Source organism: Populus euphratica, unplaced genomic scaffold, assembly GCF_000495115.2.
Source record: "Populus euphratica unplaced genomic scaffold, PopEup_1.0 scaffold24.1, whole genome shotgun sequence".
Taxonomy (NCBI): Eukaryota; Viridiplantae; Streptophyta; class Magnoliopsida; order Malpighiales; family Salicaceae; genus Populus; species Populus euphratica.
Window position 1 is genome coordinate 376,145 of NW_011499893.1, and position 26,890 is coordinate 403,034.

General features: G+C 34.8%; 2 protein-coding genes and 2 long non-coding RNA genes across 4 annotated transcripts in view; 2 read left to right on the forward strand and 2 right to left on the reverse strand.

Annotated features, from left to right (window-relative positions):
* The window catches only part of LOC105131522 (uncharacterized), a 10,625-nt gene extending 7,080 nt beyond the window's left edge, over window positions 1-3,545 (forward strand). Inside the window, exon 3 of the long non-coding RNA XR_843453.1 lies at window positions 3,437-3,545. This is a non-coding gene — a long non-coding RNA (uncharacterized LOC105131522). The remainder of the gene's footprint in view (window positions 1-3,436) is intronic.
* Window positions 1-4,438, reverse strand: part of LOC105131524 (uncharacterized) — a 23,035-nt gene extending 18,597 nt beyond the window's left edge. Inside the window, exon 1 of the mRNA XM_011034531.1 lies at window positions 3,740-4,438. Coding sequence (XP_011032833.1) covers window positions 3,740-4,130 — 391 coding nt within the window. The 5' untranslated portion in view covers window positions 4,131-4,438. The remainder of the gene's footprint in view (window positions 1-3,739) is intronic.
* LOC105131521 (uncharacterized) lies at window positions 538-932 on the reverse strand. The gene is made up of 2 exons (XR_843452.1): window positions 713-932; window positions 538-621 (listed from the first exon to the last, which is right to left on the reverse strand). It is a non-coding gene; the product is annotated as an uncharacterized LOC105131521 (long non-coding RNA).
* A 13,361-nt stretch (window positions 4,439-17,799) lies between the features above and the next one.
* On the forward strand, window positions 17,800-19,176 carry LOC105131526 (lignin-forming anionic peroxidase-like). Its single transcript, XM_011034534.1, has 3 exons — window positions 17,800-18,109; window positions 18,207-18,398; window positions 18,500-19,176. Exons 1-3 carry the CDS (start codon window positions 17,897-17,899, stop codon window positions 19,049-19,051), a joined length of 957 nt encoding a protein of 318 aa, XP_011032836.1. The 5' UTR covers window positions 17,800-17,896; the 3' UTR covers window positions 19,052-19,176.
* The last annotated feature ends 7,714 nt before the right edge of the window (window positions 19,177-26,890 follow it).

Below are 26,890 nucleotides of genomic sequence, written 5' to 3' on the forward strand. Positions count from 1 at the left end.
GCTCTGATACCAATTGTTGGGAATTCCGACAGGTGATGTTTTGATATTTGCTCATAGGAGGCCAAGCACACTGACACAATATTTAATATGGTTCGGCAAATCGCCTACATCCACGGGAAAAGCCATTGCATTATATAGAAAGAGTACAAGATTTACAACAATAGAGGAGGAGGAATCATCCTCTTTTTAGAAACTATCAACCTCACTCTATTTCTCTCTTTTTAGTGCTGCAATGACAACGACTACTTGCTGTCTTGGCAGCCCACTCTCTCCTACATTTCTTATATTTTTTGCTCTACTTTCCCTCTCTCATTTTACTCTCTCACATATACCTCTATTTATAGGCATTCATGACAGCTCTTTTTGCTTTATTGTCAATATTGATGGCCACTAACTCCAGCTCATTCAACAATGATGGCTGTCAATAATCAATGGTTGGTGCCGTCCATTTGCTGCACATGAAATGGTAACAAACCTAACATATATAGCCTTTTACAAACAGATGCAACAATCTACATCACACACAAGTCTTTTTACAAAGAGATGAGTCTCTTGTTTATTCATCACAAACAGCATGCTTATATAGCCTTTTACAAAGAGATGCAGCAATCAAAATAACAACTCATCCCGGGGAAATAGGAATTGCTAAACAGATTGGCACAATAAACTGTTAACCTCTAACAGTCTATCACAATAAGTAGGACTTATTAACAGACGAGGAACAGAAAACAACTAGTCCCATAAGAATAGGACTTGCTAACAGAATGGTAGAACAGAAAGCAGCTCATCCCGGGGAAATAGGAATTGCTAAACAGATTGGGACAATAAACTGTTAACCTCTAACAGTCCATCAGTTGAAGATTTTGACCAGCGTTTCATTTTTCTGTTGAAGATTCCTTTTCCATATGTGGATCCACCAATCTCCACTAGCAGGGGAAATTGCAGCCTTTTTGGGTAACAATGAAAATGAGTAAATGGGTGCCCTAAATTCAAATCAATCAGGTCTTAATCAGGTTCAATCAATTTTTTTTTACAGATGTTGAGTGTAGAAAGCTCACCTTGTACCAATGTAGCTCTCTCTGCATCTGGAGAGCTGCACCAGAGATCCGAGCTAGTTGAGAAGGAGGTGATAGTTTTGCTGCCAAATGTAACATTGTATTTCCAGTGCTATCAACGAGGGAAACAAATCCTTCTCTTTCTGCTTCCAGTCCATAGAAAAGGCTGAACACTTTTTCTTGCCGGTTTGCAATCGAGGACATAAATAGGTTCCTGTTGTTTTCATCTCCATGAATCATTACATGAGGAAAAGCTTTAATCACCTCAGTAACAAACTCAACCATGCCATTCCTTACAGCATTGTGGAATGCTCTATGTACATCTGCCTTGACGCATTCCTCAAAATCCAGAGTTGATATATACTCACACACACACCGTAGAATTTTATCTGAATAAATGTGGATCTTCTTCAAATCGTATATTTTCTTGATTCCTGGATCAACCATCAAAGAGTGATCAGATAAAGCCATGATAATGATGATAGAAATCAAGAGATGTCGGATATATTTTGCTTACCTAAGAATGCGAGGAGATTTATTGCAAACCCACGCAATTTGCTTGACACTGAAAAGTTGGACAAAAACAAATTAGAGAAACTATCACAAGCAGCGTACATGTATGCTAATCAAACTTGCATGTATTAAGTTTTCAATGTAATGATTTTTTAAAACAAATGAGATTTATCGGATTTGGGATTGAATAAGGGATCGGATACTTGGATTAGGGTTCAAAAAAGTTTATATTTTTTGAAAATAGAAATAAATATATCAAGAAACTGTCCAAAGTTTTTACAATCTTGAAGGGCCATGCGGCCCAATTGGACTTCTATACGTATGTCTGTGCTTGCCATACCCCTTTAAAGGAGAGGGAACAAAAACAGAGAGAGATTTGTGCAAATACCTTGGAGGATAATGTTCTTCGACTCACTTAGGCTTTGATCAGGCATATTAATACGAACATTGTCATCAGTTGTAGCAATTGATTGCAAGGGAATACCTGCCATGATTTTAGAATCAAGTCAATCTTAGTGAATATAACTTCAAGTTTGCCTATCATAACATATGAAAAAAATGATTTTTTTAAACATGAATCATAGGTTAAAAGTTGTTTTTTTATAGATCATTTAAATAAAAAAGGATCAAATAACATTATTTTAGAAATATGTTTGATAAAAATAATTTAAAGTAATTATTTTAAAGAATAGATATATTATAAGTTGAAATTCGTAAATTAGATTTATTTTTTTCCTAAACTTTAGATCACGTTAAAATTTTGACTCAGTTTTGTAATAAATTTTGAATTAAACCAAAAATTATTTCCAACTAAATATATTTACAATTTTTCTATGGGTAAAAAATTACAAAATAACTCATATCAATTGACAAAAATTATATCAAATAGAACCTTGCTTTCTTTCTTTGTGACGGTGTGGTAATCTCCAAAAACATTTAGAACGATATACGTAAAAAAGATTGGCTGAGGAAATGAAGAGAAATGGGAGGAGGAAAAATCGAAGGAAGAGATACTAACATGAATAGATCCATTGCTGCCAAAATGCAAGTGGACTTGCGCTTGGGAATATTTGAGCCATGCGAGACAAACAAAACAAAGCGGTCGACTTCAGAACTAATTCATCCGTTGGAGTAGCAAAACGTGGGCAGCGATGCAGAAAATCAAGAGCAATATCTGGTATTGCAATAGCATAAGAAGCAACAAGAAAGAAGAAGAAGAAATTATTAAAAAGTCATTTTGTTTCATATCAATTTATTATTGCCTTCTTTTCCCATCTTACCTGATTTTCCTTTCCTTTTCTATTATTTAAAAGAAGAAGAATAAATAATTAAAAAATCACATGAAATTGACAAAATGATTTTAAGTTAAAAACAAAAGGATTATTCATATATTTCTTAAAACCATAGTAATTAATTATTTTTATTAAATTACAGGAAATAAATAATAATTTACTCGAAAGGGAAAATTCATGAAAAAAGCATGAAAAAAAATAGACAAAAAAAGGGAAAATGAGTAATTAATGGGTAAAGTCTCTTACCAAGCATTTGAGCAAATATAGCATTTTCTAGGATGCTAGATCCATCGTCGACATTGCCTTGAAAAAGAAATTGAATTGGAGTAACAGAGTATAGATAATGAACCAAATCCATTTTACTTCCTCCAAATGCGTCAACTAGTGGGATATTTTGTAATCTATCTGCGAAGGTAACCAAATTTTCGTTCTTGCTCACCAAACATTCTGCCATCTTTCTTATTCCAACCCTGGCAGCAATAGAAAGAGCTGTGTAGCCGAAATGATCTTTGATTGCCAATTCATCTACTGACATCAACGTCACCAACTCCTCCACAACTCTCAGATTTCCAGAAGAAGCTGCTACATGAAGGGCAGTTCTACCATAGGGTTTAATCTTGGCCTTTTTTGCATTTGGATATCGGCTAAGATAGGTTTTTATGGCATCCCAGTCTCCATTATGTGTACAGCTTTGTCAAGGGACCATTCAATTCATTGCTCACCGCTCCTGCCAAGGTTTTTATTCTCTCCCGTGTTAACATCAAGAGATCGAAGTGATTGGAAATCTAACAAATTAAGGAAGATAATGAGGTCATGGTATACCTGAACCTTTTGACTCATCATCTTCTGCTGGCTCTGCTTCATCAGATTGCTCTGAACCTTGTGACTCATCATCTTCTGCTGGCTCTGCTTCAACAGATTGCTCTTTGTGGTTTGGTGAATGTTGTCGTTGCAAATTGGCTAGAGCATCCCAGGCAACTTTGGCTGAAGTGATGCTCCTAATCTTGGAAAGTATGTGTGGTGCACAAGAAATTTGAATTGCATGTAAAGCTGCAGCATTCTTTTTTCTCAACGCCTTAGAGTCACCTTCTTGATGATCAATAGGCTTAGAGTCAACTTCTTGATCACCTTCTTGAAGAACAGTAGGCTCAATAAAATCCCAAAGGTCTTGAGCTAACATGTAGCTTTTCATGCAGGCACTCCAATCATCATAGTTATCACCTCTTAGGACTTCAACAACAATTGAAGATGGGGAAATGTTTGTCGTCATGTTAGAATCTGTGTACAATGTGGGGTAAGAATCGATCAGAGAAACTACTGGTGATGCCAAGATCTATTGAGCCAAAATTTGTGGGAAGGGCTTCGACATTGGTGAGTAAAGAAATGAAGTTATATGTTCATTGACTAATCTATATATGAGTATCATCAGGGTTAGCCTCAGATCTGGTTTGTTCCTTTTTTTTGTTTTATTCTTTTATTAGTGTGTCAGGGTTTTATTCACCGGGGCAATTTTCTTGATTCATAAGATTCAAAAAAAAAAAAAAAAAAACCCTGTCTTTAAAGAAGAACCCTCGTCAAGATGCAAGGAGAGTTGACTTGCATGTTTGGGGTAGTTGAGTCTATCACCACCCTTTTAAACCGTACAACCCTGAGTAAACCGGGACGTGTCTAGCATCGTTCAACTAGAAATTCAGTCGGGATAAGGTTTTGAGTCCTGGATTTTCCGGTTTACCCCACTAGACCAGGTTTAGCAACCACCCTAACCCTCCAAAAATTGAGAAGTTTCCAAACTGCCCCCTAGCCTTGTAAGAACTTCTATGGTACTTTTACAGAATCCCCAAACCCAAAAAACCAAAGTTAATCTACTATTTTATCTCCCAGTACTTTGCTAAGTCTGGATCCATCCCTGCATGACCCGCACATAACAGTAGAGTCCACAAGTTGTTCCACCAAAGAAGAAAGGGATATGGGAGATGACAGATTCCATACTTTCCGTGTTCTAAATAAATACGAAATATTGCTGGAAAAGAGAACAGAAATTCCTTGCTTCCTGTCTTAAGGTCCTACCTTTTATCATCTTGTTTGCATGGAAGAAAAAAGAAAGATACAGGAAACAGACAAAAGGACAAATAAAGAGTAAAGGTAACTGTGTCCTGCACTGCCCTCTTTACATTTGAACCACTGGTTTTAAATCAAAATTGATGGCATGATACATAACTGGATCACGTTACAACGTGTTTGATAATGTCGTTTTGGATGTGTTTTTCGACTGATGAAGCATCGATTCCATCATTTTCAATAAATAAGTAAATAATTGATGCAAGAATATTTCCATTATTTTTAAGTGGTAAGATCTTCATGTTACGCAAATTTTCTTTAGGACAATGAATTTGCTTCATGCAACTCACTGCATTATTAAAGAGTGGAGAAAAAAATGGAAAGCCGAGAACCAATAAATCATTGGAGGAAAGTAAGAAAAGAGCAGCAATAAGATCCAACGAAGTACTTACATGGTGTGGTAGCAGCTCACACTGCTACTTGTAATTCCTTCACTTCTCTCTCTCAAGCGGGAAAGCTTAATTGGAGAGATGAAGCGCTGCATTGTTTTTTCTGAAAGTGAAGATAGAAAAATATGGGAATTTGATACTTCCAGCACCTATTCAGTTCAGGTTATAAATTTTTAGATAGTCTCATTAAGAGTTTTTTAACAGAGAGGAAGATTATAAATTATAATGCTATTTGTTTTTTTTTTTTAAGGTGATTGGGACTATTCATCATTTATTTTATTACTGTACTATTATGTGGGATTTTGAATTTAGATTCTGATTCGAGTATTTAATTTATCTAACTAGGGATCATAATTAAAATCTTTAGGAATGGCTTAGGTAGGTTAAATGCAACTTTTAATGTTGGAATATTGCTTTTCTTTGCAAAGTTTTTATTAATCTATTTGATTAGTTTGCAATCAGCTCATTTTTTATTCTAAGACTCTTATTTAAGATATGATTTTTTATTTTAATGTTTACTTTTTAATTAAAAAATTTTGTTATAAATTTCAGTTACACAGGATCTGATTTGATTAGAAATGTATCGTGAATTAGACTGATTAATTTAATATTTTATTTGTTTTCTCCTTCTTTTGAATGCTCTCTTGCAAACTTTTTTTTATTCTGTCATCATCTTTTTAAATATTAATTCTACTCTATTACTGTTAAAAAAAAATGTTGCTAATTATATAGGTAGCCTCAAAGCTGACTAACTTCCCTTCTCTTTTAACATATGGCAAGTGGTTGCTTAGTAAATCCCCAGTTGATTCATTTATTTAATCAATTATTAATTATATCTTTTCTTTTTCCTTTTCACTTTGGTACAAAAGGATAAAAGCAAAAACAGCTAAGTCCTTATTTTAATTCGGAGCAAGTGCCAGCAGCATCACCAAGCTTCTGTTTTTTTTTTAATATTAAAATAAAAACGAAGACCTTTTTGTTCAGATGAGCTCTTTTCCTATTGATGCAAATTTCCCTCCTAGCTCGTTGGGACTTTCATATCCGCATATGCACCGGGCATCTTCAACAGCAAAATATTGAAGCGATGGTACCGAATACATTTCGTCTCGCAAATTACAATGCAACACATGTCCTTTTGAACATTTATCGAGAGAATATTGAAGCATTGTTTTCTAGTTTTTTTCATAAAATATAATGATTGTTCTGTAGTTCGTGGGATGAGTAATGTAGGAGTAGATATTGTACAATTTGAGCTAATTTCTTACCTGCCAAAAGTCTTACTTTGTTTAGCCTAGAAGAGACGCATATTCGACTCATCACACATGTAGAATTGGCATCATATATTTCTGTTAAGTGTAATGATCAAGCAAGAAAAGAAAATTTAATAGATGAGATAACGAATGAATGAAACATAGATATTTATATTTACACAAATAATTTTTAATTTATTTAATTAGATATATTCATAATTTATTTTTAAATATTTTTATGTGAAAACACGAAAAAGTTTAAAGTTCTATTTTTTCATTGGTAAAAAATAATATCTCACCTGTGAAAAAAAGAGCGGTCAAATGACTTTTTTTCTTCTCTCTCTAAAATGTATATCAATTATGATGTGATGATCTCCAACACATAGAACAATATACGTTTTGAATAGAGGAAATAAAGAGAAATTTGAGGAGGAAAAATGGAGGGAAGAGACACTAACATGAATAAAATCCATTGCTGCCGAAATGCAAGTCGACCGTCACTGGGAAATATCCGAGGCAGGAGAGACAAACCAAACAAAGTTCGACTTCAGAACTTCATCAAATGTCTTAGCTAAATTTGGGAAGCGATGCAGAAAATCAAAAGCAATATCTGGTACTGCAATAGCCCAAAGAAAAGGCACAATCAGCAACAAAAAAGATGAGGTTTTAGTGTCTTCGAGCACCAATTTACAAGAGACGAGGGATTAAAGAAAGGGAGGGCTTATGAACAAAACATGAAAAAGAAGTAATACTTGCTCTAACCTTAATTCATGGCAAAATCACAAGCAAACATAAACGCAGCTGCTCGGCGGCTAATTGGCCTTAAAAAAAGAAGTAATACTCGCTCTAACCTTTTCAATACAAGATTGATGGGTTACTTAATAGATCACGTTAGAGTGTATTCCATAATGTGGTTTTGGAAGTATTTTTCTACCGATACCGTATGAAATTGGTGTTTTTCCAGTTCTATTCCATCATTTTCAATAAATAAGTAAATGATCGATGCACCAATATTTCCATTATTTTCATTTAGTGCTAACATCTTTATGCTCTGTAAATTTTTTTCAGGACGTTGAACTTACTTCACGCAACTCATTGCATTGTTAAAGAGCGGGGAAAAAAATGGAAAGCCAAGAACCAAGATATCATTGAATGAAAGCAAGAAAATAGAGCAACAAGGAGACGCCATGAAATACTTACATGGTGTGGTGGCAGTTCATGTAAAGAAACAATCTAGATCAAGCTGCTTCGTCCTTTCCCCTCTGTAGGGAATTTTCCAAGAATCATCTAGAATGGGCTTGAAAATGCCCATGTTGGTCGATGTTCCAGCTTGATGCCAGCAAAATTAACAATGGCTGGGTTAATGTATAGAATGCATTAGTCGCCCTTCATGCAAGGAGGGCTTTGTTTATTTTTAGAGGAGGCGCCCTCTGTACCTCTTTCTGATAGAAATCTAATTTTTTTTTATAAAAAGTTTTTATTAAGAAAATTGTAAAAAGTCAAGACATCATGCATGTGTGCTAGGGCAAGCAAAACGCTAGTCCCAAGTGCCTTTAAGGCTTCTGATGATCAAGAAGCTGTTCTAGCAGACCCCAATGCTGCTACGCCCGTTGTTGAGCCTCCAAACACCTTTAGCCCTTTCAATTTCTTTTGAAACATAACTAAGACTACAGATAGTTCTAATGAAAATCATGTTCATGCTGTTTCTTCTCTTAAAATGATAGCATGACTCTGGCAGTGTTGGTGGGAGAAACCACTTGTGGTGGCTTTAAAACACTCGGAGGGGATAAAACACACTCTTTTATTTCAAGAACAACAAGCTTACAATAATGAAAAGTTTACAATAACAACCCCTCTTTCTTTCTCTCTTTCTCTCTAGTGTTTCTCTCAATCTCTCCACACATAATTGTATAAGCTTAGCTATCTATTTATACACGAAATCAAAACAAGAAAATTCAACCTTCAAGTGTGAAGACGGTTGTGGCCGATGGTGTGAAAGCGGCTGGCGGCATGCAGCTGGCGGCTGGTCGGTTGGTGGCTGGGCGGTGACAGCTGGTGGCTGCCTTCCTTAACCTTCTGGATTGAGTTTACTTCAACAAATCTCCCCCTTAAACTCAATCGAGGGATGTCATTCCAAGCATGAATTTCAATTTGATAAATACTTCTCTTTTCAATGGCTTGGTAAAGATATCTGCAACTTGATCATCTGTCTTGCAGGATATCAGCTCGACTTCTTTGTTTTTTACATGCTCTCGGATAAAGTGATGACGTGTATCAATATGTTTACTTCTTTCATGATACACCGGATTCTTTACCAATGCAATCGCTGATCAATTATCAATATAAATCTCTGTAGGATTTTCTTGAGGAAATCCCAAAAACTTCAGCAAATTCCTTAACCATATTAAATGGCATACAACTGAGTTGGCGGTAACATACTCAGCTTCACAGCTTGATAACATGACAATTGATTGCTTCTTGGATGACCATGTGAAAGATGTATCTCCCATGAAAAATACAAACCCTGTTGTACTTTTTCTTTCATCCAGATCTCTACCCCAATCACTATCCGAGTAGCTAGTAAGATTGAAATTTGTACTTGAGGTATAAAACATACCTTCATTTATTGTGCCTTTGATGTAGCGAAGAATTCTCTTGGCTGCATTCAAATGAGACTGGTCTGGCTTCTCCATATATCTACTGATCAGTCCGACTTCGTAGAGTATATCTGGTCTGGTACATGTCAAGTACCTTAAACTTCCTACCAAGCTTTTAAAGTAAGTTGGATCAACATTTCCAACTTTATTTTTCCTCAATTCCACTCCATTCTCAACTGGAGTTGATACCGGATTGCAGCTTTCCATCTTGAACCTTTCAAGAATATCTTTGACATAATTGCTTTGGGATACAAAAATCCCTTCTTCTTTCTGTACCACTTCTAAGCCAAGAAAATGTGCCATCAGACCAATGTCTGTCATCTCAAACTCTTGTACCATGCTTTTCTTGAAATCTTCGAACATGATAGGATTGTTGCTGGTGAATATCAAGTCATCAACATATAGGCACACAAATAATATGTTGTCATCTGCTTCTTTCTTCACATAAATTGCGTGTTCATATGGACATTTTTCAAATCCATTATCTTGAAAATACCTGTCAATTCTGGTATTCCAAGCATGCGGAGCTTGCTTCAAACCGTAGAGGGCTTTCTTCAACTTGTATACTTTGCCTTTATTTTCAGCATCAATGTATCCAAGTGGTTGTTCAACATAGATCTCTTCTTCTAGGAAGCCATTCAAAAATGTTGACTTCACATCAAGTTGATAGATCTTCCATCTATGTTGTGCTGCTAGTGAGATCATCAATCTGATTGTCTCTAGCCGGGCTACTGGAGCAAACACTTCTCCATAATCAATGCCTTCTCTCTGTTTGTACCCTTTCACCACTAATCTTGCTTTGTATCTTTGCACTTCTCCTTTTGCATTCTTCTTTGTCTTATAGACCCATTTGATACCTATTGCTTTTTTGTTTTCTGGTAGATAAGTCAGCTTCCAGGTATCATTCTTCTCAATGACATGTATTTCTTCATCCATTGCTTTTATCCACTTCTCTTCTGTGATAGCTTCATTGAAGCTAAGTGGGTCACTATCTGCAAAGAAACAAAATAGAGTTGTATCTTCCATTACTTGAGTGGCGTCATACAGCTCTTCTAGATTTCTCATCCTTCTTGGTCCTTCTGATGAGGATGCTGATGATGGTTCTGGTAATGATGGTGTTGATGATGATTCTGGCGTGTTTCTCCTGTTGAATACAGGAAATCTGTGTATCGGACTTTGTGGCTCATCTTCTGGTACTATTGGACCTTCTGCAAGTACTGTTGGTACTTCTTCATCTTCAAGGATCAAATCAGTGCTGATCCATTTAACTACTTCTTAGTCATCATTCCATTGCCAAGTTTTATCTTCTTCAAAGATAACATCTCTACTCATAATTACCTTCTTGGTGATGGGATTATACAACTTGTATCCCATTTTTCTCTCACCATATCCGACAAAGATGCATTTCTCACTTTTATCATCGAGTTTGGTCCTTCTTGCATCTGGGATCTTTGCATATGCCACACAACCAAAGACTCGAAGATGAGTAACACTTGGTTTGTGACCACTCCATGCTTCTTGTGGAGTGACAACTTGCAAACTTCTGGTTGGGCAACAATTCAGCAAATATACTGCACATGATACAGCTTCAGCCCAGTATTGCTTGAACAACTTCTTTGCTTTGAGTAGACTTCTTGCCATATCAAGAATTGTTCGATTCTTCCTCTCAGCTACACCATTTAGCTGTGGTGTATAAGCTGGTGTTGTTTGATGTCTGATGCCTTGTTGTGTACAAAACGCTTCAAAGTCATTTGCTGTATATTCTCCACCTTGATCAGATCTCACGGTTCTGATCTTATAGTCACTTTGCTTCTCAACAATTGCTTTAAAATCTTTAAAACAATTTAACACTTCTGACTTCCTCTTCAAAAAATATACTCAAGTCTTTCTGCTAAAATCATCAATGAAAGTGAGGAAGTACCTATTTTGTCTAGTCAACATAGGCTTTATAGGACCACACACATTTGTGTGTACTAACTCCAGTGGCTTGTTTGCTTTCCAGTTGACTTCTTTGGCAAAACTAGATCTGTGATGTTTGCTGAGGACACAATTCTCACAGACTTCTTCTGGATGATCGATGTGGGGCATACCTTTGACCATCTTCTTGCTTGCTAGCATCTTCAGACTTGTTAAATTCAGATGTTCAAGCCTCAGGTGCCAAAGCCATTCTTCACTGTTGGTGATGACACTCAAACACTTTGCTGCATCATATTGGATGTTTAAAGGAAATATCCTATTCTTGGACATTTTCACATAGGCAATTAATCTCCCATTGTAGTCTGTAATTGTCAGATGACAATTCTTCATGTAAAGTGTATAATCTTTCTCCAGAAGTTGACCTATACTCACCAAGTTCTGCTTTATGTCTGGGACATAATAGACATCGACGATGTAGCTTTGATCGCCATTCTTCAACTTGATTAGGATGTTGCCTTTACCTTTGAATGGAACTTTTGACGTATCTCCAAAGGTGACAAAACCTTGTATGGTCTCATCTAGATCACTAAATAAATCTCGTTGGCCACACATATGATTGCTGGCTCCAGAATCAAGATACCAAATATTCTCTTGATTCTTGTCAAGTCCTTGTTGGACAAATAATGCAGCTGCTCCTTTGTTGTTGACATCCTCTTCTACATAGTTGACTCGCTCACGTATCTCTAGTGAAGCTTTCTTTTGACATTCAGTGCTATAGTGGCCAAATTGATTGCAATTATAACACTGAATATTCCTCTTATCACGGTTATTGTAACCGCCTCCTCTTCCTCTAGGAGTGAATGCTTGTTGTCCTCGACCTCCTCTAGTGGTGTTTCTACCACCTCTTCCTCTAAAACCTGTATTCCAAGAACCTCTGCCTTGAAATCGTTGAAATCCTCCTCGTGTTTGTTGACTTCTTCCTCGAGTGGTGTATCCACTTGTTGAAGTCTCCCCTTGCTCATATCTGTCTTTGAGAGACAACTTTGCTTGTAAGGCATGCTCAATTGCCTTATCTCTATTTCTTTTTACAATCTTCTGCTTATGAGCTTGCAAAGAACTCATAAGTTCATTCACTTTTAACTTGTCCACTTATTTGGACTCTTCAATAGCGACAACAACAAAATCAAAGTTTGGATCTAGGGATCTCAAAATTTTCTCAGTAATTTGAGCATCTGAAAGGGCTTCTCCATTTCTTCTCATCTGATTGACTATCACCATAATTCTTGTGTGATAATCAGAAATGGATTCTGAGGACTTCATTTGTAATAATTCAAATTCACCTCGTAAAGATTGGAGACAAATCTTCTTTATTCTGTCAGCACCTTTGTATTTTTGTTGGAGAGCCTCCCATATTTCTTTTGATGTTTCTGCGGAAGCAATGATTTCAAATGTCGCTTCATCAAGACCTTGATAAATGATGGTCTTTGCTTTGTTGTCTTTCTTTCTATTGGCTTTGAGGACTTGCTTCTGTACCTCTAGTAAAGCATCTTCTGATTCTTTGGACTCTGGTTCATCATAACTATATTGCACAATGTCTATATACTCTTGTGAACCAAGAAATGCCTTCAATCTGATGCACCAACTATCATAGTTGTCTTTGGTTAGCTTTGGGATGAGTGTTTGTGCATTTTCTGTAGTCATTTTGCTCTTTAAATGACTATATCACCTTTTAGGAGTTGAATTTGGCAAAACCGACACCGTAGATGGATTCAGAATGGTCCAAATAGTAGGGAACCGGTTTGACTTTGTAGAAAACGGGTCAAAAATGGAGCGAACCGGTCCAAAAACCAATTCGGGTGGTTTGCTGGGTTGAACCGGGAATATTCCAAGGAATATTCTTTTTGACTTTGACTTTAGAATATGGCTCGGAGCTTGGCTTGGCTTTGGAATATGGCTTGGAGCTCGGCTCGACTTCTAAATATGGCTCGCGGCTTGGCTCGCTGCTCGGCTTGAGGCTTGGCTCGGCGCGGCTCAAATATGGTGCGCGTGTGGCTCACTCGTCTTCTTCCTCGGGGCGCGTGGGATACAGTGCTGAAACTTCAGACGGAGAGTGTGGTCCACCCCGTGCTCCGATTGATCTGATTTTTACGCCGTTGAGTTCGTATTGATGAGCTCTACATTTTGGAAAGATCAAAACTTGTTTTTGACAACTTTGAAAATTCGGATATTTTCGAAAAATACCTCTGTTTTCCGACGAACGGGGCTCTGATACCAATTGTTGGTGGGAGAAACCACTTGTGGTGGCTTTGAAATGTATACAACAAAGTCTTTAAAAAAAATAAAAAAAATTATATGTTAATAACTTATAAAATTTTAATTCATGAGAATTAATGGTTAACATTCTGGTATAAATGTTAGACTTACAAGTAGGCTGTTTTGTAAATATCAGGAGTTAACTAGAAAATTTTCAGAATTATTATGAATATTCACTAATTTTAATTAGAAATATTTTTCACCACAACACACGATTTATGAAAAACCTTTCCGCTTTCCAAGATGAGTGAACACGAGACCTATATGGATCATCTCTATAAGAATTCATTTAGACACATGAACACATAATAAATTCAAAAGGCAAGATTTAGTTACATGACTAAATCTTCATCCTAAGTCAATAGACAAATCACTGGTTAGAAACTTATTAAAATATTTAAACTAAATTCACACTACTTAATGTAATTTATCTTAAATAGGGTGTGCGCGTTATAATATTAATAACTTTTCTAACCACAATCAATCTCTTATGCTTGTAATTTTTTATAAGACCAGTACACCTAAGTTTCATAGCTATCCCAAATCAAACAACTAGGTGGTGAGTTCTATAACTCCCCTAGTCCTTGCTTCCATGTGCGACAGTGTACACAAAAAATAAATTAATAAAATATTAAAATATGATTTAAATTAAATAATGGAATGATTGTTTTTTTAAAAAAAAAACAATTCTTCTAATTTGGGAAAAATCCTCAAATAAGTCCTAATCAGCAAATGGCCACTCAAAAAAGAATTTGTCACATTCGTTATGCTAGTCGCAGAATAAACATAGGGCTACATGCTACATGGAACATATGAGACTGCATAATCCCAATGTGTCACTGGGAATAAGCTAAAATCATCTCTCTCTTTTTAGCTATTTCCAAACCAGTTATAGAATTTTCTTAAATGATATTACTGTTTTCAAAGCAAATGGGAATTTTATATTTTTCTAAAACAAATTAATAAGAGATCCCTCCATATTTACTGGGAATTATACTCTACATAGCTTTAGCTAGATCTCGTGATCGTTGTGATATAAGGTCCATATAGAAACAATGTTCTTGATTTTTTTTTTTCCATACAATATGTATAGGAATCGGAGAATTAAGGACTGGTTAAGTTTAGTATAGCATCATGCATATTGAGTGGAATTGTCATCCCTGTCTAGAAAAGATAATGCTTTAATGGTCTTTTTTTTTATTAAAAAAACATCCTTATATACTAAAGTAAACGAAACAAAAGGTGGCCTGCATCTTTCTCTCATCAGCCTGGAAATTGAGGATTTGGTAAGCTACGCGGTGCCAACAAGCAGAAAAGGAAATGTCAATGAGTATATTACCACCATGCAGCAAAGAAAGGGAAACTTGCCACTTGAAATCGATGAATTATAGAGTAATTTAGCCTGATATTACAGCTGGTTAGCTGGTATGCTTACCGGTTCTGTAAGGATTACGGACACCACCTATCTCCATATTGGTATGATATTGTCCACTTTGGGCCTAAACCCTTATGGATTTGCTATTGGGTTATACCCAAAAGGCCTCATACCAATGAAGATATTTGTCCATCCTTATATACCCTTGATCCTCCCCATTTCTAACCAATGTGGGACTTTGGTCGCATACCCAACAATCCTTCCCTCGAATAAAGGACCACCGAGCCTCTCCTCAAACGATCATTTATTCATCCACTCTCTGCCAACCATGATTTTTTCATCCTCTACTTCTCTCTACTTCATCGTGTTGGGGTCAGGACACGTCCATGAAGCATCTGGAGAGCACTACCTGACTTGAGAGTTTTTGCTCTTTCTAGGTCAACTCCTCTTCACCGTGTTGAGATCAGGACACGTCCATGAAGCATCCGGAGCACACCGCCTATCCAATATAACTGATTCATGGATCACATCGTGATTTAATTAGGGCCCACCGCCTTTTGTGCGGCATTCCAAGGATTCATCCATCATGGCTAACTCTGGGGCATGACTCTGATACCACTTGTAAGGATTACGGACACCACCTATCTCCACATTGGTATGATATTGTCCACTTTGGGCCTAAACCCTCATGGATTTGCTATTGGGTTATACCCAAAAGGCCTCATACCAATGAAGATATTTGTCCATCCTTATATACCCTTGATCCTCCCCATTTCTAACCAATGTGGGACTTTGGTCGCATACCCAACAGGTTCCTTCCTCGGTACTGTTAGGAAAAAATCAAAGACACTGCTGTTATAGTATGCAACGGATGTTATACGACCAGATGTAATAACTAAATATTAATTATTAGTTGAAAAATTATGAAATTTAGCTATGATTTAAAATAATTCCCTGTGCAAGACTAATTTCTACGAGTCGTCTAAGTGCAAGACTAATTTTTACTCTCACAAAATTAATCTATAGCTTTTGCAAATTAATCCAGTTGATTAACACAAGCTGTTATCAAATATAGAATTGAGAGAAGGGATAGAAGATGGAGAAGAATGCAGAGCTCATCCTTTTATAGAAGGATGATGAAGCACACTCGTAACGCGTTCGATTTTTTTATGACTGCATGCCATCATTAGGTAACCCCTCTTAATTTGTTCTTACCAATTCAACTAGAGAATTATTCTATCCTTCAATTCACTATTAAAAAATCCCTTTTTTCTGCAACCAACGCTGCTTTTTCTGGCGGTGAATATAATATGGGACGACGATGTGCTACATGGAAACATCCTTGTTTTGTAGTACGGTGGTCAAGTGTCTTATTCGGTCCTTTATGAGGGAAATGCGTTGATTTTGTACGTACAACACATACTTTTTCAATCATGAGACAATTAGAAAATTTCAAAGACGAGCATTGACGAATTCTATAGGGATAATCTAAAGAGACGATTACCCATTCAATTTTCAGAAAGATTTATTTGTGAGAGCTCACTGGTTTCGTAGTGGTAAGAAGACAAATTCTTTATTTTCTTAACATGAGAGTCATGTGATTTAACACCTTGTTTCGAATAATTTTTAATAAAAAAAATATTAATTAATAGGTTAACTAGCAATCTAATCTACCATGAAAAAATCTCATCAAAATTTATTGATTTTTTTCATTTTTTTTGTCAAATTTCATTTTAAAATCGACATTGTTTTGATTTTTTAAAAATAAAAATTAGGTCAACCAAACTCAATCTATTTAGCCTATAATACAAGACTTATTCTAGGTCAACTTTAAATGGGGTTTAAAAACTAAAAAAAAAATAGCAATTCTAAAAACAAATAATTGATCAAATGTGGAGGCTAAGAATGATTCTGAATTATAATTAAATTATACAAGTTTTCAACCAATCATTAATTTCTATATAGATATGGTCATAGTCCATATTTTAAGTGGTAAGAATACAATCTTTGATATTTTTCAAAAACGTAGAAGGGACCGGTGAGCATTTATACTAACTAACCAGCTGTAAAATCAGGCCAAATTACTCTATAATTCATTGATTTCAAGTGGCAAGTTTTCCTTTCTTGGCTATATTGTCTTAATATTGGCAACAACAAATATGGCATTTTAATGATCATTCTAGGCATGACAAAAAGGGGTTGTATTTATGATAAACCCTTTTTAAATTACTTTTAATTTTGTTGAAAAATTGTATCAACTCTTTAATAATTCGAAGTTTATCATGGAATATTGAGTAAATTTTTGTGAATCTATTGTCATAAACGTAGAAGGAACCGGTGAGCATTAGTTACAGTTTTTTCAGTTGAAAAATTAAAAAAGGAAAATACATTTTCTAAATCATGAAGGGGCAATAAGAGTAGGATTTTAGTTGATCAGCGGAAGTGAAAGAGATTCCGTTCAGATGTGATTTAGGGGGAAAAAAGGCTTTGGGTGATATACGTAGCGTCAAAAGCCGAGCTGTCTCAATCGCTTTCTGACTCTGACTTTTCAACGAGGCTTAAATAATAAAATAATTATAGTTGTTTTGATGGACAAACGGACAATTCCTGATTCTGTCCATCCATATTTTTTTAGTAAAAGACCGCAGCTGTGAGCAACTACTTGCACTCAAAATACAAAAGCTGCCTCATTAGATTACTATTTCATAGGATTTGATGCAGACAAAATAATTAATTAATGGGTTACGACAAGAAGTGTAAAAAAAGAGTTAATGTATGGCATGCAGGCATCAAATTAGAAAAGTTTCTACGCGTTATGGCCTTACAGTTCCTCCCTAGACAAATCTTGATTAATTTGCTTGATCAGCCTCTATAAATAGATGAGCTCCCATGCATTCTTCTCCATCTTCCATCTCAATTCTCTCAGTCATCCAACAGCTTTGGTAACAGCACCTGCAGACTTAGCTATACATTTAGCGGGCTAAAACCTTTAGTTTCTCCAACTGAAAACACATAAAATGGCAGCAAAAGCAGGAGCAGCAGCTTCTTTCATTTTCATGCTGTTCTTGCTGAACATAGCATGCCAGGCTCAACTCTCCCCTGCATTTTACGACAGCTCCTGTCCTAACGCGCTTAGCGCGATCCGAACTGCTATCAGAAGTGCAATTGCAGGGGACAGGAGAATGGCTGCGTCTCTCATCCGCTTACACTTTCACGATTGCTTTGTCCAGGTACTCTTGCAACTACTTTTGGCAGCCACATTGCTCCTCTCTGATTATGTATTATCTTGGAGCCAGTGTACTTATGAGTTATTCCTTGGTTTCGCAGGGTTGTGATGCCTCCATCTTACTAGACGAGACTTCCTCTATCCAGAGTGAAAAGACTGCCCTCGGCAATCTTAACTCTGCAAGAGGTTATAATGTAATAGAGAAAGCAAAAACTGAAGTTGAGAAGATCTGTCCCGGAGTAGTATCCTGTGCGGATATCATTGCTGTTGCAGCGAGAGATGCGTCTTCTTATGTGAGTATATCTAAATCCATCTCTTTAATTATTGCCTTCGATATTGCAAGCTGCAAAACCAGGACTTGTTATTTATGATTCTCATAGAAAAAATGTCACAGGTGGGTGGCCCGTCCTACGCAGTGAAGCTTGGAAGAAGAGATTCAACTACAGCGAGTAGAACTTTAGCCAACGCAGAGTTACCTGCCTTCTTTGAAAGCCTGGAGAGTCTTATTTCTCGCTTCCAAAAGAAAGGCCTGACTGCAAGGGACATGGTTGCCTTGTCAGGTTCACATACTCTCGGACAAGCTCAATGCTTCACTTTCCGTGAAAGGATATACAATGACAGCAATATCGATGCCGGATTCGCCAGCACCCGCAGGAGGCGCTGTCCACGTGTTGGCAGCGACGCAACCTTAGCCCCGCTCGATTTGGTCACTCCCAATTCTTTCGACAACAATTACTTCAAGAATCTGATGCGAAACAAGGGTCTCCTTCAATCAGATCAAGTGCTTTTCAATGGAGGCTCCACGGACAGCATTGTCTCTGAATACAGCAGGAACCCTGCAAGATTCAAATCAGATTTTGGATCTGCCATGATCAAAATGGGAGATATAGGTCTTCTCACTGGATCAGCCGGGCAGATAAGGAGGACTTGCAGTGTTGTCAACTAGTTTTTCCATTCTTTTTTTCCTTGAAGATTTTCTCGATCAAGTATGCAGACATAACGATGTTTTATTTGTTTTCTCAAATTGTTTAGTCCGTCAAGTATAAATCAATAATCAAGAGAATTCGTTCATGGGTTGTCCTATTCATGTTTTGTTCACTGGTCCTCTTACCCCTTAATCAACGACACCCTGTGCTCCCTGTTCTTGGGCTTGATCAGCTCCTTTCCATGGACTCAATCATCGGGATAATGTTTCCTCTATTATAGAATTTGTTACTCAAAAATAAAATTTTGACATGGTCTTAAGAGGTGACATGGAAAATTTTGACAATTTGCAGTCCTCTATTCGTTAAATTACATGGTGACGTAGTGAAATTACATTTCGCCATGTGTTATTTTATCTGCCACGGTTGAATTACATGGAGACACAGGGATAATGACTGCTCTGCGACTAGAAGGCAACCATTTTCTTTGTGTTGATAGTAAAGGTGAGCTCTGGATGTTGCAGCAACAATTTTTAACTTCACCTTAGCAGGTTTTGGAACAGTTTTTTCTGAACTATTGCTATCTAGATGAAAGAACTCCTTTCAAAGCCTTGGAGCACTGCAGAGTTTCTTGATAACACATCCAAAAAGAGGGCTTGTACTGGAAGAGAAAAAATAGACGCCAAATATATATTTGGAGGAGTTAGCAATACTATTTTTAAAATAATACTAAACCATGAAAGTAGAATAAGTAAGAGGTAAATTTAGCAGACACACAGACACAGATAAAACTGGTATCATTATAGCAATCGAGAAACCACAAAAGATTGCTTTCCCTCAACTTAACCTTTGGCGTACTCTTTTCAAATCTATGACCTTCAAGCTTATTTCTTCTAGCTCTTGCATAGGTAATGATGAGTTTTCAATTGCTATAATGCTAAGTTTTATATTCTGCTCGAGTAGCCAATTTTTCAAAAGATTTTATTTTGATACCTTATAAAATATAGCATAGTCCTCAATGCATCTCTTGAATACACATGTTTAGTGCATAAGTCCGACGACTTATAGACGCCAAATATATATTTTTGGCTGATTAAAAATTGGCTATGAAAAAAAAAATTATAATGAAAAGAAAAGGTTCATTACCTATGCAAGAATGATTGAGTACTTGGCTTGTACTGGAAGAGAAAAAATAGACGCCAAATATATATTTGGAAGAGTTAGCAATACTATTTTTAAAATAATACTAAACCATGAAAGTAGAATAAGTAAGAGGTAAATTTAGCAGACACACAGACACAGATAAAACTGGTATCATTATAGCAATCGAGAAACCACAAAAGATTGCTTTCCCTCAACTTAACCTTTGGCGTACTCTTTTCAAATCTATGACCTTCAAGCTTATTTCTTCTAGCTCTTGCATAGGTAATGATGAGTTTTCAATTGCTATAATGCTAAGTTTTATATTCTGCTCGAGTAGCCAATTTTTCAAAAGATTTTATTTTGATACCTTATAAAATATAGCATAGTCCTCAATGCATCTCTTGAATACACATGTTTAGTGCAAAATTTTCAGTAAGCCGATCTCTATAGTTAAGACTAAGGTTTCTCTACCGATAAATGTAGTTGATGACAAGCTCTTCCTTCCATTGACATGCATTAGTGAGTTCAATCATGCTAACCACACGACGAGTGCTATAAAAGTGCTTAAGAAACTTGTGCTCCAATTGCTCCCAAAAATCAATAAAGCCAGACTCCAAGTCAGTGTACCAATCAAAGGCATTACCTTTCAAGGAACGAACATGTTTTACCATGAGATCGCTATTAGTTTTACAAGTCTCTTTAAAGTGAGATAAATGTTACCTGGGATTCCCTTTGCCATCAAATTGTTGAAACTTTGGTGGTTAATAGCTCGGAGGCATCCTTAGCATGTCAATTTGTTGGGCGTACGGCTTCGCATAGGAATACAAGGGTTGAACTCAACTTCCTATTTGGTTCGTGATGACTTCCTTGATAAGTTATTTTAGTTGATTTGTGATAAAGATAACATTAGTAATACCGTGTATATTCCTTACAACTTCGATTATAGAATCCTCAATGACATCTAATTGATCTACTTGTAAAGCCTTGGTACCTGAGTTTTGGCCTCTTTCATTTGTGCTCTCAAGTTTGTTCATCAACTTTGTTATCTCATGGTCTTTTGCCTTGAGTGAAGTTGAAAGCCCCTTAACGAGTTTTGTCAAGTTAGCCACTTGATCCTCCAAAGATGTTGTCTCGGTCATTATCATTGATATGATGCCAAAACCCAAAGTCTTACTTGGTGATTGAAGATTGACATGGAAAAGCTTTTACGGGTGAATTATCAAAGTCGACTTGAGTGCCGAGAGAACTTCGCTCGCCCCACTTGACTTTTGTAGTAGAGTTACTTGTGGTTCATCTTTAAGACGAGATCTTGTACCCTTCTTGCATTCGAAGTTGATGTCAACTTGAGAGTCAACTTAGTTTACACATATAATTCGATGATGGATTTCGTTTTCAAAAGTGGAGTTGAAGAATCTTTAATGGTATGTTGGCGACTTGAATCAGTAGCCTTGTTGCTCTTGGATGTGACAATGGTGATCATGTTCCTCCTAGTTGCTATTGAGAGTTTGTTGAAAATTCTTTATTGAAGGAAAGAAATGAGAGGTAAAGATATCCCCACTAGAGTCATTAGAAATTTATAGACATAATTTTGAACACCTGAAATTAAACAAGTACACGTCTATAAATATACGATTTTATTAAATGTATGACCAGGTACAATCTCTATGTAATGTATTTTTTCAAAAGAACAAGACAATTCTCTGATTCTTCATTTGGATTTGATGTATGGTGACTTGATTTATTTAAGAAATTAAGCTAATATTTGTGTTTTACAAGAACACGAATATAAGCATGTATTGTAAAGCAAGATTTGGTGATTTTATACTTTTAAGAGTACCTTTAATTCGTCTTTAAAGTATTGTTAAAGAAATTTTATGGGATATTTAGACTTAATCTATCATAACTTTGCTTTTTATAGACTTCAAGCATGGATGAAGGAGACTTGAGAACTTTTGAAAGATCTTCCTTATTTGGAGAGAGAGAAAGCGCTTTTTTATTTGAAGAGCTTGTCTTGAAAGAAATTTATATCTCTAGAATCTTTTTTTTCTCTAAGTTGAGGCCTTTTATTTATAGAAATATATAGGGGTCTTCAGGTCCTTTTTTAATGCCACATGATATAATTTTATTAGTTGATATTTATTGACATGATTTTATATTTATAATAAGATATCTTGAATATCTTATTGGTGATTTTATACTTTTAAGAGTACCTTTAATTCGTCTTTAAAGTATTGTTAAAGAAATTTTATGGGATATTTAGACTTAATCTATCATAACTTTGCTTTTTATAGACTTCAAGCATGGATGAAGGAGACTTGAGAACTTTTGAAAGATCTTCCTTATTTGGAGAGAGAGAAAGCGCTTTTTTATTTGAAGAGCTTGTCTTGAAAGAAATTTATATCTCTAGAATCTTTTTTTTCTCTAAATTGAGGCCTTTTATTTATAGAAATATATAGGGGTTTTTAGGTCCTTTTTTAATGCCACATGATATAATTTTATTAGTTGATATTTATTGACATGATTTTATATTTATAATAAGATATCTTGAATATCTTATCTCATGTATTAACTATTCATTGGTTAAAAAATATATAAAGACTTATTTATTTTTTGTCATATATTTTATTTTTATTTAAAAAAAAATAAAATAAAATAATATGCGGTGAATTTTAATTAGCAAAAAAATTGTATTTCTACAAGCAGCCTGGATCCGGCTAAGCGCATTAAGACAGGAGCTGTCGTAAAATGCAGGGGAGAGTTGCTCCTGCTTTTGCTGCCATTTTATGTGTTTTCAGTTGGAGAAACGAAAGTTTTTAACGCGCTAAATGTATAGCTAAGTCTGCAGGTGCTGGTACCAAAGCTGTCGGATGACTGAGAGAACTGAGATAGAAGATGGAGAAGAAAGCATGGGAGCTCATCTATTTATAGAGGCTGATCAAGCACATTAATCAAGATTTGTCCAGGTAGGAACTGTAAGGCCATAACTCGTAGAAACTTTTCTAATTTGATGCCTGCATGCCATTCATAAACTCTTTTTTTACACTTCATGTCGTGACCCATTAATTAATTAATTTATCTGCATCAAATCCTATGAAATAGTAATCTAACGAGGCTGCTTTGGTATTTTTTGAGCAACTAGTTGCCCACAGCTGCGGTCTTTTTTTAAATTATAACTTTAGATAGGAAAGAAATGTGGATTGTCAGAAGCTGGAATTTGTGCTTCGTCAGAATTGTCCGTTTGCTGATGATCAAGCACATTTGTAATTAACGCGGTCAATTTTTGAAGACTGCAGCCATCATTAGTTAACCCTTCTTTGTTCTTACCGATTCCACTAGGGAATTATTCTATCCTGCAAAAATCACTCGTAAGAAATCATATTTCTGCACCCAGCGCAGCCTTTCCTTGCGGTGAATATAATATGGGACGATGTACTCCATGGAAGTATGGAACCCTACCCCCATTTTTTTTATAAAAAAAAAACGTTGCTAAAATGCCTTACTCCCTCCTTTATGATGGATACGCGTTGACTTTGCGACCTGACATACTTTTTCAACCAATAGAATAAACAGATGTCAAAAGGGATCAATCATGAGACAATTATTATAAAAATCGAAGGCAAGCATTCAAGATTTCTACAATGCCTTAGGGATAACTATAAAGAATCTCTTTACATTTAGTTATTCTCAAATTGGTTACCCATAGAAATTTCAGAAAGAATTGTTTGGGGGAGTTCACTAGTTTCTCAGTAATATGATAAGAAGTTCTTTTTTTTAAAAAAAATATGATTTTATCTATGAGAATAAAATAAAAGGAAATATTAAAAAGAATTATTATATAACCAACCTGCGGGTGTAAATTTTTTACTTACATGTCATTTGGTATTATGAAATTATAAATACATGATCACAATAAATTTTCAAAACAAATAGGACTGTTGCATTTCAAAACAATTGATTTTATTTTTTGTTATAAAAAAATAACTTTGTTTTCATACTCAATATTTATGGATAGGTTGATTCAGGATCTAAGTAAAATGAGGCCTTGTTTGTTCGTAATAGGTATCAACAAAAATTAAAAAAAAAATGACTCAATATTATTAGGTAGAAAACCTAAGTTAATTAGCGATCTAGGTAATCATGAAAAATTGATCAAGACTTATTGATATTTTTTAAAAAAAATACTTGTTTTCAAATTAATATTATTTTGATTATTTTTAAAATTGACATGTGATCTAATCTTTATTTGGGTTTATAAAAAAACAAAAACAATTTTAAAAAATATATATTGTTCAAATGAGGAGGCACTAAATAACGGGGAATGATTCTAAATATCATAATTAAATTATATGGGTTTTCAACGAAGCATTAATTCCTATATAGATCTGGTCATAGTCCATAACATCCTTTGCGTACAAAAAAAAAGTCTTTGATTTTTTTATTATCAAGAAAAATGTCTTTGATTTTTTTACAAATACGTAGAAGGAACCGGCAAGCATATTAACCAGCTGTCATATCTAGCCAAATGAGGCTCTCTCTCTTTTTTCCAACCTAAACCGGTTTAGGTTTTAAATTAGCTGTAGCTCGGGCTGAACTTTTAAATTAACTATATCTTGAGCTGACCTGCCGGGCGTTTCAAGTTTTAAAACATTGCTAAAAACAAGTAATTAATCAAGTATGGAGGCCTTATTTAACAGGGAATTATTTTAAATCATAGCTAAATTTCATAATTTTTCAACTAATAATTAATATTTAGTTATTACATCTGGTCGTATAACATCCGTTGCATACTATAACAGCAGTGTCTTTGATTTTTTCCTAACAGTACCGAGGAAGGAACCGGTAAGCATACTAGCTAACCAGCTGTAATATCAGGCTAAATTACTCTATAATTCATCGCTAAATTACTCTATAATTCATCGATTTCAAGTGGCAAGTTTTCCTTTCTTTGCTGCATGGTGGTAATATACTCGTTGACATTTCCTTTTCTGCTTGTTGGCACCGCGTAGCTTACCAAATCCTCAATTTCCAGGCTGATGAGAGAAAGATGCAGGCCACCTTTTGTTTCGTTTACTTTAGTATATAAACCATTTGCTCATTAGGACTTATTTGAAGATTTTTCTCAAATTAGAAGAATTGGTTTTTTTTTAAAAAACAATTATTCCATTATTTAATTTAAATCATATTTTAATATTTTATTAATTTATTTTTTATGGTTAGAAAAGATATTAACACTATAACGCGCGCATCCTATTTAAAGTAAATTACATAAGTAGTGTGAATTTTGTTTAAAGATTTTAATAAGTTTCTAACCGGTGATTTGTCTATTGACTTAGGATGAAAATTTAGTCATGTAACTAAATCTTGCTTTTTAAATTTATTATATGTTTGTGTGTCTAAATAAATTTTTATAGAGATGATCCATATAGGTCTCTTGTTCACTCATCTTGGAAAGCAGAAAGGTTTTCCATAACTCGTGTGTTGTGGTGAAATATATTTTTAATTAAAATTAGTGAATATTCATAATAATTCTGAAAATTTTCTAGTTAACTCTTGATATTCACAAAACAACCTACTTGTAAGTCTAACATTTATACTAGAATGTTAACCATTAATTCTCATGAATTAAAATTTTATAAGTTATTAAGATATAATTTTTTATTTTTTTTTAAAGACTTTGTTGTATACAACACGCAAAAAGATATTTTTTTTATTATTTTTTTGTATTTTTGTAAGGTTATGTTTGGTAAAAAAATATTTTTTCTTGAAATAAAAACTACACAAAACATGCTTAAAAGGCATTTGTCAAACACACCCTAAAAATAAAGAAACCTTAACAAAAAAAAAAAAGCAAACCAAACATGATTTAAGGACTAATCTAGTTTTTTATCCAATTAGGTTGACGTGAAAACAACCCAAAATAAGAACTCAAAACTGAAATGAATTCAACATAACAAAAACATTAAAGTTCAAAACTTCTTAAGAAAAACATATCAAATATAGGAAGATTGAAGAACACTAACAACATTGAAATGTGAACCCAACAACATTAATACCAAATCAAACTAGATCTCAAGGAATAAAAAATAAGATTTTAGTTGCAATCAAGTATAAATCGAGAATCAAGTGTCATTTTTTTATGATTATTACTTAAACATTATAATTTTTATTAAGAATGAGTTTTGATTTAAAATTGAAATTTTAAGATTAAAACACACAAAAAAAAAATATTATTGATGCTCAAAAGTCTAAATTATTTACTAAAAATAATATATAAACTTGTAGAAACCAGATTCGAAATACCCATAACAATGTTCTTTGAATGAACATAAATTTAAAATTTACCTAAAAAACCCAAAAACATTCTTCAATCTTGGAATGGTCATTTCAGACATTTAAACATATTTTCTTCATTCCAATGATAACTATAATTGAAATAAAATAAATTAATAAAAAAAGATAAATTTAAAAATTTTGTATATTGAACCCAACCAGTTTTTAACAATTTTTTTGGAGTTTTGGTATGTTTTTCTTAACTGATTTGTTTTGTTCTATTATTAGTTGGTTTTTAGTATTCTCTTTAATTTATTTTTTTGAATTTTTTTTACACGCCCCAAAATGGGTAATAATTACATATCCAATTCATCATATAGACAAAATTAGTCCCGATGAGTGAGTCCATGGAAAGAAGCGCTCAAGCCCTGGAATAAGGAGCACAAGGC

What these genes read in the sequence shown, in the direction of transcription:
- LOC105131526 (XM_011034534.1), top strand. Translation starts at nt 17,897, where the DNA reads ATGGCAGCAAAAGCAGGAGCAGCAGCTTCTTTCATTTTCATGCTGTTC. An exon ending in TTCACGATTGCTTTGTCCAG is followed by an intron (nt 18,110 to 18,206) that starts GTACTCTTGCAA and finishes TTGGTTTCGCAG; the next exon opens with GGTTGTGATGCCTCCATCTT. An exon ending in CGAGAGATGCGTCTTCTTAT is followed by an intron (nt 18,399 to 18,499) that starts GTGAGTATATCT and finishes AAAATGTCACAG; the next exon opens with GTGGGTGGCCCGTCCTACGC.